The following is a 16,866-nucleotide window of genomic DNA, read 5'->3' as shown; positions in this document are numbered from 1 at the left end:
AACTTACATGCTTCTGCAAGTGCCTTGAGTTCTGCCTCTGTGACAGAGCTGCTGGAGGGCAGTGACTTTTGCAACACTGTCTTACTTTCCTGGACTACTGCATACCCGGTGGTGAAATGTCCCGTCTGCTCATTCCAGTACCTGGATCCGTCTACAAAATACTGAACATCATAGTTAGTCAAAGGTACATCAGTGACACCTGGTAACCCTTGGGCTTCAAGTTGCATTAAACTGTGACAATCAGGCTCATGTTCCATATCAAACAAGTCATTGTCATTTGCAAATTCGTACATTAAGGGTTTGGCATCCACCCCTGTTCCTCTCCTTTCTCTACATCCATAGGCATAGTGATAGTTGTGTGTGACTGGGTGGTCTTAGATAGCAGTGCACCTATATAGGAAAATGACAACAATAATGAGACTGTTTCCTAAGAACATATGTCAACAGAGATACAACACAATAGCAAATGATCAACATATTGCAACAGACAAGTGGTGGAGTGTTTGGGGGACCACTTATCCAACAGTTCTTTCATTGCACGGATGACCATATCAGGGGAATTTGCTCCCCCCTGGGGAAACACAATCCATGCATATTGTTTGCTTCTATGTGTGAAGGCAAAATATTGGCAACAATCTGGAGACAGTGGGATGGAGACAAATACATAATTATCAATTTATTTTCTAATAAATTAGCAATGTCTTTTATGTAGACTGCGCTTGTTGTTATATTTCACTTGAGGGAGAGAGAGATCAGCAATTTACTTCTAACGTTTTAACACACTGCTCCCTCCCCCTTGCCTTTTACCACTTTTCTTTTCTTGAAGAAGCTTCAGCAAGCCAAAATGCTGAAAAGAAACTGCTGTATTTATAACTCTAAAACCTGACTTTACACAACTAACTTTAGTTACTTAAACCTTATAGATGAGATACTTTAAAAAGTCAGTCTATTTACACAATCTTGTACTTCAGTTTAATGTTCTAGGACTTTATACACACTAATTTTACATATAATAACAATAATTTGAAATTCAATTAATTCACTTCTTAATCTGGATTGAGAAAAACATCTGGATTGATATCTGGATTCATATCAAAACAGTACACAATTGAATTTGCTCCTCAGACTAGTCTGCGACACACACACTGTATACACGGACACACAGACTGTATACACGTAAACATCAAACTTCTCGTCATAATCTACATTACTCATTGTAAAGTACCTATCTGTATTACCCTTATCGAAAGCTATTATTTTATGCACATACTATTCATATCAACATTTATTGACACACTCTTCTATAGTTCTGCTTTTCTGATCATTTTAACATTCTGTCAGAACCTTCTACCTTGTTCCCTTTTCTAAGACTTTATTCTCTTTTTCTCATCACACTTTTCAATTTCTTTCACTAAATTATCACATTCAATTACACTCAACTTCCCTTTAAATCCAAATTTACCACACCACTTATCATCATATTTTACATTCTACACATCTAATTTGTGCATATACTTAACATCCCCTTCTAAAGGAATATTTTATGATAACGACACAAACAACCACATCCTGAAGCTTTTCCTGATACGTTACCCATGTTACAAGCGGTGTCCTTTTGAAAGGACGTCTAATCTAGCAATTTCAGTATATGTCTCGGGTTCCTCTCTATTCAATGGACACTTAAATGGGGCGTCTTTTAGGGATATATAGTTTGCCTCTTTCTAGGTCCGTTAATAATGTGCCAATAGTTTTTTCTAGAGTAAGAGTCTTATGTATATTTGATCTAAACACTTTTAATATACAAAGATTGTTTGTTAAGGAACCAAATCCTGTTTGATTAACTTTGTATCCTTTATCAATTATGTTGACTATTCTCCAACCTTCAGTAGAAATAGCCAACATTAATCCAAACATACACTCAGGACAAGACATTTAAAGCAATCTGGTGGGCCTTCGTCCTTTTGTAATATTTTTAAGTATCTTAATCATCACAAATACAGTAAACAATAAAAGACCAACCAAACTTAATGAGAAGCCTTCGGGACAATAGCCGTTAATTTTCTTTTTTGCTACGTGACAATTTGATTTACTAATGTTCATGTATCCCTTTATTCTATTATTTGATCTTGGTTCTATGACAGACATGGGCAAACTACGGCCCGCGGGCCACATACGGCCCGTTAGGCTTTTTAATCCGGCCCGCCGAACTTGTCCAAATTATAGTAAAAACCTCCTTTTTTTTCCCCTTTCCCTGCAATGCCCACGTTTTCCCAATAGATGGCGCACTCAAAACACATTGACCGATGTTAATGTGGCGCGTATTTCTCTTTATTTCACTTTAACAAAATACTTCTTCACTGAAGTCCGATCAACGGCTGTATGTGTAGGTGCTATGAGGTTTGCACACACTACATTTAATGCTTTAGTATATCCGGCCCAAACACTCCCTCCAAATGCTCCTGGCCCGGCCCCTCTGTCAAATTTTAGAACCCATTGTGGCCCGCGAGTCAAAAAGTTTGCCCACCCCTGTTCTATGATCTGACTCTAATCTGATCTCATTCAAGGAGCCTTGTGGGATTTTGATGGTCAGTTGGGAATGTTGAATAACAGTGTTCGCTACACCTTATAAATAAGGCCGCTTACCAAAACGTTATTCTCCCTGGACTGTAGTACTCGCTGCACTCTAGACGCCTAGAGCCGCTTACCAAAACACAATCCCAAGACAGTAATGTCGCTCACCCAAGGTGACCACGACACGGAAATGTGAAACACTGTCTCAACTCTCACTTTTGCCACATATAGACAAGACACATGATTGACGATTAACAAACAAACAAATTCGATATGAATAAAAAACCTACTATCTTATTCTATATTTCTGTATATATCTTGACCACAAGGTATTTTCACCAAAGTCACAGTACACACACAGAACTTACAACAACATTCACAAGTATTATGTTGATCAGTCATATACTTAATGTTCCTGGGTGTTTTAACAGTATTTTTCTGACTAATTTGTCCTGGTAACAATTTTACCTAGGACCATTCCTAATTGGACTCCCTTATACATACAGGGTTTTATTTATTTAACCCGTTAGTGACTGCCCCATAGTGTTTTTACGTCGGTCACTAACGGGCTTTATTCCGATGTAATTGCCTTTCTACGGCATTGCTTCGGAATAAAGTAGCGCAGCCGGGGGGAGGGTTAGCTCCCTGCTCTCAGCTACCGGAGGTAGCAGAGGGCTTGGAGCAGTGACTGGGGACCGTGGTTTGCAGTCCCCATACCGGCAATCTCTGGTATTCAACGAATACCGGCGACCGCCGTTACAATGTATGTGCCAATGTAAATTCGTTTTTTATCTCCTCTCACCATGTATGTTAGGTGCGAGGAGATAAAAACTACTTGTTACACCCCCGCTGCCACCGATCGTGCCCCCCACCTCCCCCCGTGCACCCCCACCCCTAATTGCCAGGAAGAAAAAAAAATGGCACACGCATGCGCTGTCAGTCTAAGGCAGCTACTCTGCCTGTAAATAGAAACTGATCAGGGACCCTTATAATTGGTCCCTGATCATATGGTCACTGAGATCTACCTATCACAGTGACCATAGTCCCATATTTACACAATACAGCACAGGATTTGTGCGGTTTCCCTCCCTCCTCTCACTGTAGTTGATCTTTGAGAGGGGAGAGAGAGCGATGCTATACAAATCTTGTGCTGTTTTACTGTGAAAAACACACTAGATATTCACGTTCTTATATTACCCGTATCACATCCCAGATTGCCCGTAATCACATCCCAGATTACCCGTAATCACCCCTGATTACCCATAATCACCACAGATTACCCATAATTACCTGTGATCTCCATAATCCTTTTTATTTTTTCTCGCTGATTTCGTTTTAATTCCTGTTAACTGCGGTTTACCGTATTTTTGTTTATTTTTTTTGTTAGTGTTATATATATATATATGTATATAGAATCCAAAAATCAGGCTGAACCGTCGCGTGTATATGGACCAATAAAGCACCTTTTTCTACCTTGCTTATAACTTGGAGTGCTGCCTGATTTTTGGATTCTACTACAGCAGGTCTGTTAGGCCTGACCTGGGCAGGTCGGCACCCACCTACGATTTACAAGGCTGTGCGGCTGACATTGTATTTGGACTTTTATATATATATATATATATATATATATATATATATATATATATATATATATAAAATGAAAATACAAAAAAAATTAAATTTAATTTGTTAGTTTAGTGTAGCAAAAAAATGAATCGCAGAAGCCTCAGAGTGTTCACTGCAGAGCAGGCGTACACCATGCTGTGCTCTAGCAGATTCGGCAGCGGTACGGATACTGCGTCAGAAGCAGAACTTGGCTCAGAAAGCGACACAAGTTCTGCTTCTGCCACTGGACCCCCAGCCCTATGGTGGTGGACGCAGCTGTCACCGGTGAAGGGTCAGGAGCAGGGCCTAGTAATGCAGTCCCTCCCGCAATGTGGGATCCTGCAGTTTCTTTCTCCCCCCCAAATTCCACCATTTACAGCGACTCCAGGCATCAACACTGATGTCGCAAATTTTACCCCCTAGAATTTTTTTAATTTGTTTATAGGCGATCAGGTCCTGGAACTAATTGTCCAGCAGACAAATTTATACGCCAGGCAATTTTCCACCCAAAATCCAAGGTTTTACTATGCCAGAGGATAAATACCCACAACCGTCTGTGAGATTAAAATTTTTTGGGGAATTACCCTAAACATGGGGATAGTAAAAAAAAAATTCTATCCGCTCCTACTGGGCTATCAGTGCTATCCACAGCACTCCTGTATTTGCAGCTGTCATGGCCCGAATGCGCTATGAGACTCTAATGCGTTTCATGCACTTCTCAGACAACTCCAAAATCCCCCCAAGAAGTGACCCAGGCCATGATCACCTCAACAAGTTGAGACCCCTCATCTCCCTCCTATCTGAGTCATTTTTAAATGTATACACCCCAGGCCAAAAAATAGCGGTAGACGAGTCCCTTATGTCCTTCAAGGGCCGTCTATCATTTCGCCAATACATCCCCTCCAAAAGAGCCCGATACGGTGTGAAGCTTTATAAGGGGTGCGAGAGCACAACGGGCTACACCTGTGGCTTTTTTATATATGACGGCAGGGACCGCCACCTTAATCCCCCAAGATGCCCAGAGGATGTTGGCATTAGTGGGAAATTTGTCTGGGAACTCATGGTGCCATTCCTACAGAAAGGGTACCATGTGTACACCGACAATTACTACACCAGTGTCCCCCTGTATAAGTCCCTCCATGCTGCTAATACAGGGGCCTGTGGGACGGTACGCAAAAATATAGTCGGCTTCCCTCAACGACTGGTGTCCAGGCGAATAGAAAGGGGTGTGACACTCTCATTTGCAAGCGACCAGTTGCTCGCTGTCAAATGGAGTGATAAAAAGGTTTACATGCTGACCACCGTGCATGAAGACACCACAGTGGCAGTGAGAGAGAGGGGAGCTACCTCTGATAAGAGGAAACCGGTCTGCGTGGTGGACTATAATAAGTTCATGGGGGGAGTCGATCTATCTGACCACATCCTACAACCGTACCTGGTCAAGCGCAAAACTAGGGCCTGGTATAAAAAGGTAGCGATCTACCTCATCCAGATGGCTACTTATAACAGCTATGTGCTCTACAAGACCCAGGGAACACTTAGTTTCCTCCAATATCAGGAGAACATTATAGAGTACCTCCAGTTTGACTCCCCCGCACCTGGAGAATCCTTTGAGTCAGAGGATGTCAAAAGGCTCACTGAGCGCCACTTCCTTCACCCCGGCCCTGCCTCTGAGAATAAGGAATACCCCCAAAGGAGATGCCAGGTGTGCAGTAAACACGGAAGGAGGAGGGATACCCGGTTTTACTGCCCCATGTGCCCTTCAAATCCACGCCTGTACAACTTCCCCTGTTTTGAGACCTACCACACCGTTTCTAATTATTAATTTTATATATAATTTAGGGAACACCAAAAAGGGGTGGGGTGGGGGATTCATTTTAGGGAGTCAATTTCATTTATTCATATTTTTTGTTTAGTTTCTGGGCTTTCCAATGGAGGGAGGGATTCTCATGGGGAGGTAGTACATTATTTATTTCAGACTGTAAAACACATTTTTTACCCTTTTTGATTTTTTTTATACATATCTTGGACAATTAAATCCTGGACTTGATCACTCACAAATGAATACGGTTTATTGTGCAGGATCCCACATCTGTCTATTCAGAACATGGACCCCACAAGTGTTCTTGAAATAAAAAATAAATGTGGGCATTGCATTTATTAGTAGATAAATCCAACACCTGCGGCCTAAGCCGCCCCTGAGTTAGTGGAAGTCGTGCATTTTAGCAATGGTTACAAGAATAAATTGGGGATGTATTTCCTTTTTCTTATGACTATGTCCTGCCACATACGACTGTTACATTCCTAATTCTGTACCGTGATATGGGCATGATATTTATTTTTGGAGGATCTCTAATAATCGAGCTGTTCCTTATCAATACACCATGGGCTTTGTTACAGTTCTTCTAGAAATACTGACATCATTTTGGGGATTAGTGATCCTTTACTGTTCCTATAGATGGTTTTGGACACTGCCCCTTTATATATTCTGTAGGTGATTGGTTGTTTTGTGCACGTAGCGGTTCCTACCTTGCCGGGCAGGGGTCTGTTATGGTATACCTCGTCACTTGGCACGTTCGTCCCTCATAAGGATTGATGGCGCCAAAGAGACCTTGTACAACCAGTTACTGAAAAACAGACTCGAGTTTGCAACATAGTTGGATACATTTTCCTCCATTTGTTTGAAGATATTGCCCATCACTCCAGTACAGTTTATTTTTTCCTCTCTGACTGATTTTATATTAGGACAGAACTCTGTCCACAATGACATCATAATGGCACAGATGCGGCACAACTGCTTCTTCAGCAAGACATAGTCATAAGTACAGGCAAATACGTCTATAGCAACATGTATCCGTTATGAATACACGACTTCACTTCTCTTCTGTATGCCGCACAAATTTATTAATGTGGCGTATTTCTAACCAAATAACCTTCTACCACGTCTCCTCTATTTCATGTGGAAACGTAATAAGAATTTGAAGAAAACATTATATACCCATAGTGTCTGAAATTATACCCATTATTTCCTCCTTTAAAAAATGTTTGGTCTGCATGCCCACTACACCACTAGATGAATACCTTTAGGGGTTTAGTTTTTAAAATGGGGTCATTTCTGCGTGTTTTTTTTTTTTTTGTTCAGGCAGCTCAATGCCTCTAAATGCATGATATGGGGCCTAGAATTTATTCAAGTGTGCCCTGAAATCCAAAGGGTGCTCCCTCTCTTTTTGGCCCAGCCACACGTCTAATAAGCAGATTGGGGCAACAATGGGAGTATTTTTGAAAACAGGAGAAACAGGGTGATAGATTTTGTGGTGTGTTTCTTAATTTTCATGTTCACTTTACAAAGAAATTGGTCTTCAAACTGATACTTTTATGAAAAAAGTGAAATTTAATTTTTTTCCTCCTGCTATGCATTAAATTTAGCAAAAAACTGTGGGGTCAAAATACTTACTTTACCCCTAGATAAATACCTTATGGGGTCTAGTTTTCTAAATGGGGTCACTTGTGGGGGTTTCCATCATTCTGAGACCTATGAGTCTCTGAAAACCTGGCTTGGTGCAGGAAAACAAAATGTACTTCAAAATGTATACAATTATTATTAAATTTGTAAGTCCTCTAAATTGCTGAAAATGTATTTTATTTTTTCAAAAGTGCTGCCAAAATAGAGTAAAGAGATGGAAATATATATTTAATTTAAAAAAAATGTACAGTATGTGTGTACATATGTGACATATTGAAGTTAAAAATAGGGAAAAATTTTAATTTTTACAAAATCTCTTCAATTTTTCAATTAATTTCCGCAAATCGTATTAGTCTACTTTTACCACTAAAATAAAGTACAACATGTGATGAAAAAACAATGTCAGAATTACTTGGATATTCAAAACTTTCGCAGAGTTATTCTGATAAAGTCAGACATACCAGATTTGACAAATCTGGCTTGGTCATTAAGGTCCAAACAAGCCCGGTCATTAAGGGGTTAACCCTCATACATTCATTCTTCACAGTCAAGGAGTCTCATATATGTTTAATCTATAACAACCATTTCTTTCAACTGCACCAAAGAAATACTTGATTACCTTAAAACTTCTGGTGACAGGGGCATCCAGAGACAATAAGAGGCTGGTCAAACAAGCAGCAGATGTTCTGGATGTGTCTTTACACCACAGTTTGAAAGTCTTTATCTTTCTTTAACTTTGGATTTAGTTTATCTCAATCATTCAATACTTTTAATCACAATCTTAAACTTTATAAAACAAATAATCCTAATACTCTATAACAAATAATACTAATACTCTATAAGAGATCCTCCAAATTTCCAAGTACTTTATCTTTTACGTGCTGCACGGAGTTATATATCACCTGTAGCCTTCTCACACAGGCTATGGACTTCTAACCTCGAGAACCGTTATTCTCAGGTTTTTATATTAAGACCTGCGCTTAATATAACTAGGACCCAGTCTTAGTACCTAAGATCCACCTTAGGTTTTTATAACATAACCTGATAATATCTAAATATGAAAAATAATAAAAACACATATAAACAAAATTATATTACCGCTATTAAGATGAAAACTCAAATCCTCGATTCTCCTGTCTTTCTTTAGAATCCGTCACTCCACCTCGTCTCTCTGTCTGACTGGCCTCAGTTTGACGGCAATTCAGCCGGAGGTCTTTAGATTTAGTGAGTTCATTGAATAACTCCCCCCGTGCATGGTATACAGTCTTTGAAAGGACGAGGGTCTGGAGATATTGGTTTCCGCCTCGAAGAACCAAGGCGTTAGGAGAATTTTCCATTCTTATCAATAAAAATTCAAGGGTTCACCTGAATAAGTTGAGAAGGCGCTTCTTTTATAATTGCGGCAAGGAGACAAGTGGCAAATCAGCAGTTGTCTAAACTTCATCACATAAAGTCTGGTTTATATAGGCTTTAACCACAACCAGGTGACATTTTGCTCATGACAGTGAGTATCTTACACAAAAAAACTAGTCTAATGCAGTTTTGCTTCATATAGCATATTTTGACACTTACAACTAAAACTGGGATAAAGTTGAACTTCCTTAAATTCCATCTGTCTCTATTGAGAAATCCAACTGCCCCAAATTTGAAAGCAAAGCATATTTAAGACTTTATCAGCTAAAACATTTCCTGAGAAGCTCTGCATGGCTCAGTGTATATTTAATTTCATTGCATCAAATAAGCATAAATTTAAAATAAAACTTTCCTAACAGAACCAAGGGTCTCACTGTAATTGTTGGAGAAAATGTTGACCCTCTGTAGAAAAGAGACTTGTAGAGGTTCACAGGTTCTTAGTCGTCTTCTGTCTGCTGGAGACGTTCGATCCTCAACCATTGCAGATGTTGATTATTGACCATCATTAAGAATATTTTGTTTCCTTTATTGTATGAGGTTTATACAGGAGAATCTTCTGCTACTTGTGTCAATTACAGTAACGTCTTCCTTATTATCCATTCTTTTATTTCCTTCTCTTCCCGTGTCCTTCACTTGACTTCCCTTTCCTTCTTTTCCTCTTTTCTCCTGCTCTATTCCTTTCCCTACTTTCATGTATTTCTTCTCTCTACTCCCCTCTTCCTTTTTCTTTTCTTTTACATCTCAGTTATTGTTAATGTTTCTTTCTTTTTTGTTTCAATTGTCCTTCTTTATCTCCATGGTCTTCCGATGAGTCTTATGAAAAATTTTCTCCTCACATTGGTTCTAGTTTTGCCGCTGATAGCCCAATGACTGTCTCCACTTCTGTCTTTTCTTCTTGATATTGCAATGACTGTCTCCACTTCTGTCTTTTCTTCTTGATATTGCAATGACTGTCTAGAACTGTTACATCTTCTCGCGGTTCCAGTGACTTCCTCTTGATATTGACTGTTACTGTTTCCTCTCCTCTTTATAATACATTGGTTGTCTCGGACCTTGTCTCTCTTCCTGGTATAATTGTTACAATCTATAACTTTGCTCTTCTTCCAATGACTGCCTATAATTCTTCCATCTTCTCGTTGTTCCAGTGACTCAGTAAAAACTCTCAAGTGTCTGATTAGAAGTGTCACTACTCCATTGACTATCACTTTGTGTCTTATGTATTCCTTTACCTAACACTCTTTTTATTCTTGCTGTCTAATATTGTCTCATTGTCCAGCACTCTATCAATTCAATGCTCTCGTATGTTCCATTGATAATCACTCTGTCACTTCTTACTCTCTCATTAGGTACACCCTGTTGACAGACTCTTCTATCTCTTAGGCCACATGCACACGACCGTAGTCATGTGCACGGCTGTGATTTTCGGGTCGGCCGGCAGTGGACTGTCAGCCGCAAGCCGCCCGCAAATCAACGACCGTAGTTTTTACGGTTCGTGCATGGCCCGGGAGCCCGGACCGCAGAAGACGGCTGTAATAAGACATGTCCGTTCTTTCTGCGGTGCGGGCTCCCGGGCTCATTGAAAATAATGGCCGCGGTCATGTGCATTGCCCGCGGCCATTATTTTCAATGAGCCCGGGAGCCCGCACCGCAGAAAGAACGGACATGTCTTATTACAGCCGTCTTCTGCGGTCCGGGCTCCCGGGCCATGCACGGACCGTAAAAACTACGGTCGTGTGCATGGCCCCATAGAAATTAATGGGGCCGCAATTCTCCCGTGGACGTTCGTGTGCATGGGGCCTTATTGATATTTCACTTATCTTGCATGGCTCTTCTTTCTCTCCATTTTGCTTCCATTATTTCTCTGTCATTATGATTTCTCACAATCACTCTAGAAGCTCTTCATTCTCTTTCTCTCAGAGGCGTATCTAACGGGGGTGGGGGCAGGAGGACGCTGGCATGTCCCAGTTTCAACTGTATCTGTGTCTTCAGGACACAGATACAGTTGAATCCAATGCTGGAGCAGGGAGCACATGGATCCTTACTCCAGCATTCACTATGTAATGCCAGCTATGAGCTGCTCGACGCAGGCACGATATAGTGAGGTCATCTGTCTGCGCAGAAACACACACTGCACAGAGCGGTGGAGCAGAGGGATCTCCTCCACTCGTCGTGGGAACAAGGGTAAGTGTGAGTATTTATTTTATTTTATATTAGGCACTATGGGGCATTGTACTATGTGGTGGCAGCTAAGGGGGCATTATACTGGGTATCGGGGTCGCAATGGGGGCATTATACTGTGTGGGGCAGCTATGGGGGCATTATACTGTATGAGGGCAGCTATGGGGGCGTTATACTGTATGAGGGCAGTTATGGGGGCGTTATACTGTATGAGGGCAGCTATGGAGGCATTATACTGTATGTGAGCAGCTATGGGGCATTATAATGTATGTGAGCAGCTATGGGGCGTTATACTGTATGGGGGCATCTTTGGGGCAATATTCTGTATGGGGCAGCTATGCAGGCTTTATACTGAGTAGGGGCAGCTATGGGAGCATTATACTGTATGAGGCCAGCTATGGGGGCATTATACTGTATGAGGGCTGCTATGAGGCGTTATACTGTATAGGGGCAGCTTTGAGGCATTATACTGTATTAGGGAAGCTATGGGGACGTTACACTGTATGAGGGCATCTATGGGGGCATTATACTGTATGGGGCAGCTGTGCTGGCATTATACTGTATGAGGGCATCTATGTGGGCATTATACTGTATGTGAGCAGCTATGGGGCGTTATACTGTGGGGCAACTATGGGGACATTATACTATATGTGAGCAGCTATGGGGCGTTATACTGAATGGGGGCAGCTTTGTGGCAATATACTGTATGGGGGCAGCTATCGGGCAATATACTGTGTGGGGCAGCTATGAGGGAATTATACATTGCGGGGGCCAGTAAGGGGTCATTATACTGTGTGGGGGCACGAAGGGGTTATTCTGTGTGAGGCAACCATAGGGGCATTATACTGTGTGGGGGAAGCTATAAGGGCATTATACTGTGTGGGGGCCAACTGGGTTGGGGCCCACTCAGATGTGTTCCCCCCCATGCTGTGCTAAACCCCTAGCTACGCCTCTGCTTTCTCTAATATATAAATGACAGTCACTCTGCCCCTCTCTTTTTTTATATCTCTTTGTCTGTTTCTCTCTTCTATGATATCTGTGACTGTCTCTCTCTTCTTTGATATCTCGGCGACTGTCTCGCTCTTCTATAATATCTCACTGACTGTCTTACTCTCCCTCCTCTATGATATCTTGGTGACTGTCTCTTTTCTCTATGATCTCTCAGTGACTGTCACTCTGTCTCTCTCTTTCTCTTAGGTGTGCCATTGCTGTTTGTTCTCCCTTGGGGCATAGTCAAGTACCTCTATGAAGATGATGGGTTTGTTGGCAATGTTCTGCTTGTTCCTCAGTCTAGGAATATCTTCTGCTGATGGCATGCTGCTGATGGCATGCTGTGGTGGTGTTGCTGTGGTGGTGTTGCTGTGGTGGTGTTGCTGTGGTGGTGTTGCTGTGGTGGTGTTGCTGTGGTGGTATTGCTGTGGTGGTATTGCTGTGGTGGTATTGCTGTGGTGGTATTGCTGTGGTGGTATTGCTGTGGTGGTATTGCTGTGGTGGTGTTGCTGTGGTGGTGTTGCTGCAGTGGTGTCACTGTTACTGTGGTTGTGTTGCTGTGCTGGTGTCACTGTTGTTGTGGTGGTTGTGTTGCTGTGGTGGTGTTGTTGGTGTTACAGTGATGGTGTTACTGTGATGGTGTTGCTGTGGTGGTTGTGTTGCTGTGATGGGGTTGCTATGGTGGTTGTGTGCTGTGGTGTTTGTGTTGCTGTGGTAGTATTTCTGTGGTGGTGGTGTTGCTGTGGTGGTGGTGGTGTTGCTGTGGTTGTGTTGCTGGTGTCATGCTGGGGTTGTGTTGCTGTGGTGGTGGTGGTGGTGTTGCTGTGGTTGTGTTGCTGGTGTCATGCTGGGGTTGTGTTGCTGTGCTGGTGTTGCTGTGGTGATTGTGTTGCTGGTGTCATGTTGCTGTGCTGGTGTTGCTGTGGTGGTTGTGTTTCTGTGGTGGTGTTGCTGTGGTTGTGTTACTGGTGTCCCTGCTGTGTTGGTGTTGCTGTGGTGGTTGTGTTGCTGTGGTGGTTGTGTTGCTGTGGTGGTTGTGTTGCTGTGGTGGTTGTGTTGCTGTGGTTGTGTTGCTATGGTGGTTGTGTTGCTGCTGTGGTTGTGTTGCTGCTGTGGTTGTGTTGCTGCTGTGGTTGTGTTGCTGCTGTGGTTGTGTTGCTGCTGTGGTTGTGTTGCTGCTGTGGTTGTGTTGCTGCTGTGGTTGTGTTGCTGCTGTGGTTGTGTTGCTGCTGTGGTTGTTTTGCTGTGGTGGTTGTGTTGCTGTGGTGGTATTGCTGTGTTGCTGGTGTCATGCTGTGGTGGTGTTGCTGCGGTGGTGTTGCTGCGGTGGTGTTGCTGCGGTGGTGTTGCTGCGGTGGTGTTGCTGTGGTGGTTGTGTTGCTGTGGTTGTGTTGCTATGGTGGTTGTGTTGCTGCTGTGGTTGTGTTGCTGCTGTGGTTGTGTTGCTGCTGTGGTTGTGTTGCTGCTGTGGTTGTGTTGCTGCTGTGGTTGTGTTGCTGCTGTGGTTGTTTTGCTGTGGTGGTTGTGTTGCTGTGGTTGTGTTGCTGTGGTGGTATTGCTGTGTTGCTGGTGTCATGCTGTGGTGGTGTTGCTGCGGTGGTGTTGCTGCGGTGGTGTTGCTGCGGTGGTGTTGCTGCGGTGGTGTTGCTGTGGTGGTTGTGTTGCTGTGGTGGTGTTGCTGTGGTGGTAGTGTTGCTGTGGTGGTGGTGTTGCTGTGGTGGTGGTGGTGTTGCTGTGGTGGTGGTGGTGGTGTTGCTGTGGTGGTGGTGGTGTTGCTGTGGTGGTGCTGTTGCTGTGGTGGTGGTGTTTCTGTATGTGGTGGTGGTGTTTCTGTAGTGGTGGTAGTGTTGCTATGGTGGTGGTGTTGCTGTGGTGGTGGTGGTGTTGCTGTGGTGCTGGTGTTGCTGTGGTGGTGCTGTTGCTGTGGTGGTGGTGGAGGTGGTGGTGTTGCTGTGGTGGTGGTGGTGGTGTTGCTGTGGTGGTGGTGGTGTTGCTGTGGTGGTGGTGTTGCTGTGGTGGTGGTGTTGCTGTGGTGGTGGTGTTGCTGTGGCGGTAGTGTTGCTGGGATGGTGTTGCTGTGATGGTGGTGATAGTGTTGCTGTGGTGGTGTTGCTGTGGTGGTGGTGTTGCTTTGGTGGTGTTGCTGTGGTGTTGTTGCTGTGGTGATTGTGTTGTGGTTGTGTTGCTGTGGTGGTTTTGTTGCTGTGGTGGTTTTGTTGCTGTGGTGGTTGTGTTGCTGTGGTGGTTGTGTTGCTGTGGTGGTTGTGTTGCTGTGGTTGTGTTGCTGTGGTTGTGTTGCTATGGTGGTTGTGTTGCTGCTGTGGTTGTGTTGCTGCTGTGGTTGTGTTGCTGCTGTGGTTGTGTTGCTGCTGTGGTTGTGTTGCTGCTGTGGTTGTGTTGCTGCTGTGGTTGTGTTGCTGCTGTGGTTGTTTTGCTGTGGTGGTTGTGTTGCTGTGGTGGTTGTGTTGCTGTGGTGGTATTGCTGTCTTGCTGGTGTCATGCTGCGGTGGTGTTGCTGCGGTGGTGTTGCTGCGGTGGTGTTGCTGCGGTGGTTGTGTTGCTGTGGTGGTGTTGCTGTGGTGGTAGTGTTGCTGTGGTGGTAGTGTTGCTGTGGTGGTGGTGTTGCTGTGGTGGTGTTGCTGTGGTGGTGGTGTTGCTGTGGTGGTGTTGCTGTGGTGGTGGTGTTGCTGTGGTGGTGGTGTTGCTGTGGTGGTGGTGTTGCTGTGGTGGTGGTGGTGGTGGTGGTGTTGCTGTGGTGGTGGTGGTGGTGGTGGTGTTGCTGTGGTGGTGCTGTTGCTGTGGTGGTGGTGTTGCTGTGGTGGTGGTGGTGTTGCTGTGGTGCTGGTGTTGCTGTGGTGGTGCTGTTGCTGTGGTGGTGGTGGAGGTGGTGGTGTTGCTGTGGTGGTGGTGGTGTTGCTGTGGTGGTGGTGTTGCTGTGGTGGTGGTGTTGCTGTGGCGGTAGTGTTGCTGGGATGGTGTTGCTGTGATGGTGGTGATAGTGTTGCTGTGGTGGTGTTGCTGTGGTGGTGGTGTTGCTTTGGTGGTGTTGCTGTGGTGTTGTTGCTGTGGTGATTGTGTTGTGGTTGTGTTGCTGTGGTGGTTTTGTTGCTGTGGTGGTTGTGTTGCTGTGGTGGTTGTGTTGCTGTGGTGGTTGTGTTGCTGTGGTGGTTCTGTTGCTGTGGTGGTGGTGTTGCTGTGGTGGTGTTGTTGGTGTCATGCTGGGGTTGTGTTGCTGTGCTCGTGTTGCTGTGGTGGTTGTGTTGTTGTGCTTGAGTTGCTGTGGTGGTTGTATTGTTGTGCTCGTGTTGCTGGTGTCATGCTGTGTTGGTGTTGCCGTGGTCGTTGTGTTGCTGTGGTGGTGGTGTTGCTGTAGTGGTAGTGTTGCTGTGGTGGTTGTGTGGCTGTGGTGGTAGTGTTGCTGTGGTGGTAGTGTTGCTGTGGTGGTAGTGCTGCTGTGGTGGTAGTGTTGTGGGGTGGAGTTGCTGAGGTGGTGGTGGTGTTGCTGTGGTGGTAGTTATCTACAGGGGGTCTGTATGGCGTTCCCTACAGGGGAGGTCTGTATGGCGCTATCTACAGGGGGGCTGTATGGCGCTATCCACAGGGGGACTGTATGGCGCTATCCACAGGGGGACTGTATGGCATTATCTACAGAGGGGGCTGTATGGCGTTATCTACAGAGGGGGCTGTATGGCGTTATCTACAGAGGGGGCTGTATGGCGCTATCTACAGGGGGCTGTATGGCGTTAGCTACAGGGGGCTGTATGGCGTTAGCTACAGGGGGCTGTATGGCGTTATCTACAGGGGGCTGTATGGCGTTATCTACAGGGGGGCTGTATGGCGCTATCCACAGGGGTCTGTATGCCGTTATCTACAGAGGGGCCTGTATGGCGTTCTCTACAGGGGGGACTGTATGGCGCTATCTACAGGGGGTCTGTATGGCGTTATCTACAGGGGGTCTGTATGGCGTTATCTACAGGGGGTCTGTATGGCGTTCCCTACAGGGGGGGTCTGTAGGGAACGCCATACAGCCCCCCCTGTAGGGAACGCCTTACAGCCCACCCCTGTAGGGAATGCCTTACAGCCCCCCCCTGTAAGGAACGCCTTACAGCCCCCCCCTGTAGGGAACGCCTTACAGCCCCCCCCCCTGTAGGGAACGCCTTACAGCCCCCCCCCTGTAGGGAATGCCATACAGCCCCCCCCCCTGTAGGGAATGCCATACAGCCCCCCCTGTAGGGAATGCCATACAGCCCCCCCTGTAGGGAACGCCTTACAGCCCCCCCTGTAGGGAACGCTATACAGCCCCCCTGTAGGGAACGCTATACAGCCCCCCTGTAGGGAACGCCATACAGCCCCCGCCTGTAGGGAACGCTATACAGCCCCCCCTCTAGGGAATGCCATACAGCCCCCCCTGTAGGGAACGCCTTACAGCCCCCCCTGTAGGGCATGCCATACAGCCCCCCCCCTGTAGGGAACGCTATACAGCCCCCCCCTGTAGGGAACGCTATACAGCCCCCCCTGTAGGGAACGCCATACAGCCCCCGCCTGTAGGGAACGCTATACAGCTCCCCTCTAGGGAATGCCATACAGTGTCCCCAACCCCCCAAAAAAATGCGACCTACAGTGTGAAAAGACAAAAGACATGTATC

At 45.0% G+C, this 16,866-nt stretch overlaps 1 protein-coding gene across 1 annotated transcript in view; it reads left to right on the top strand.

Moving 5' to 3' along the window:
• The window catches only part of GLP1R (glucagon like peptide 1 receptor), a 171,566-nt gene that overhangs the window by 113,616 nt on the left and 41,084 nt on the right, over positions 1 to 16,866 (top strand). Inside the window, exon 7 of the mRNA XM_075863773.1 lies at positions 12,428 to 12,488. Coding sequence (XP_075719888.1) covers positions 12,428 to 12,488 — 61 coding nt within the window. The remainder of the gene's footprint in view (positions 1 to 12,427; positions 12,489 to 16,866) is intronic.

The sequence above is a fragment of the Rhinoderma darwinii genome, chromosome 4, assembly GCF_050947455.1.
Source record: "Rhinoderma darwinii isolate aRhiDar2 chromosome 4, aRhiDar2.hap1, whole genome shotgun sequence".
Classification (NCBI taxonomy): domain Eukaryota; kingdom Metazoa; phylum Chordata; class Amphibia; order Anura; family Rhinodermatidae; genus Rhinoderma; species Rhinoderma darwinii.
Note: the sequence above shows the minus strand (reverse complement) of the source record. Positions and strands in the feature narration are given on the sequence as shown.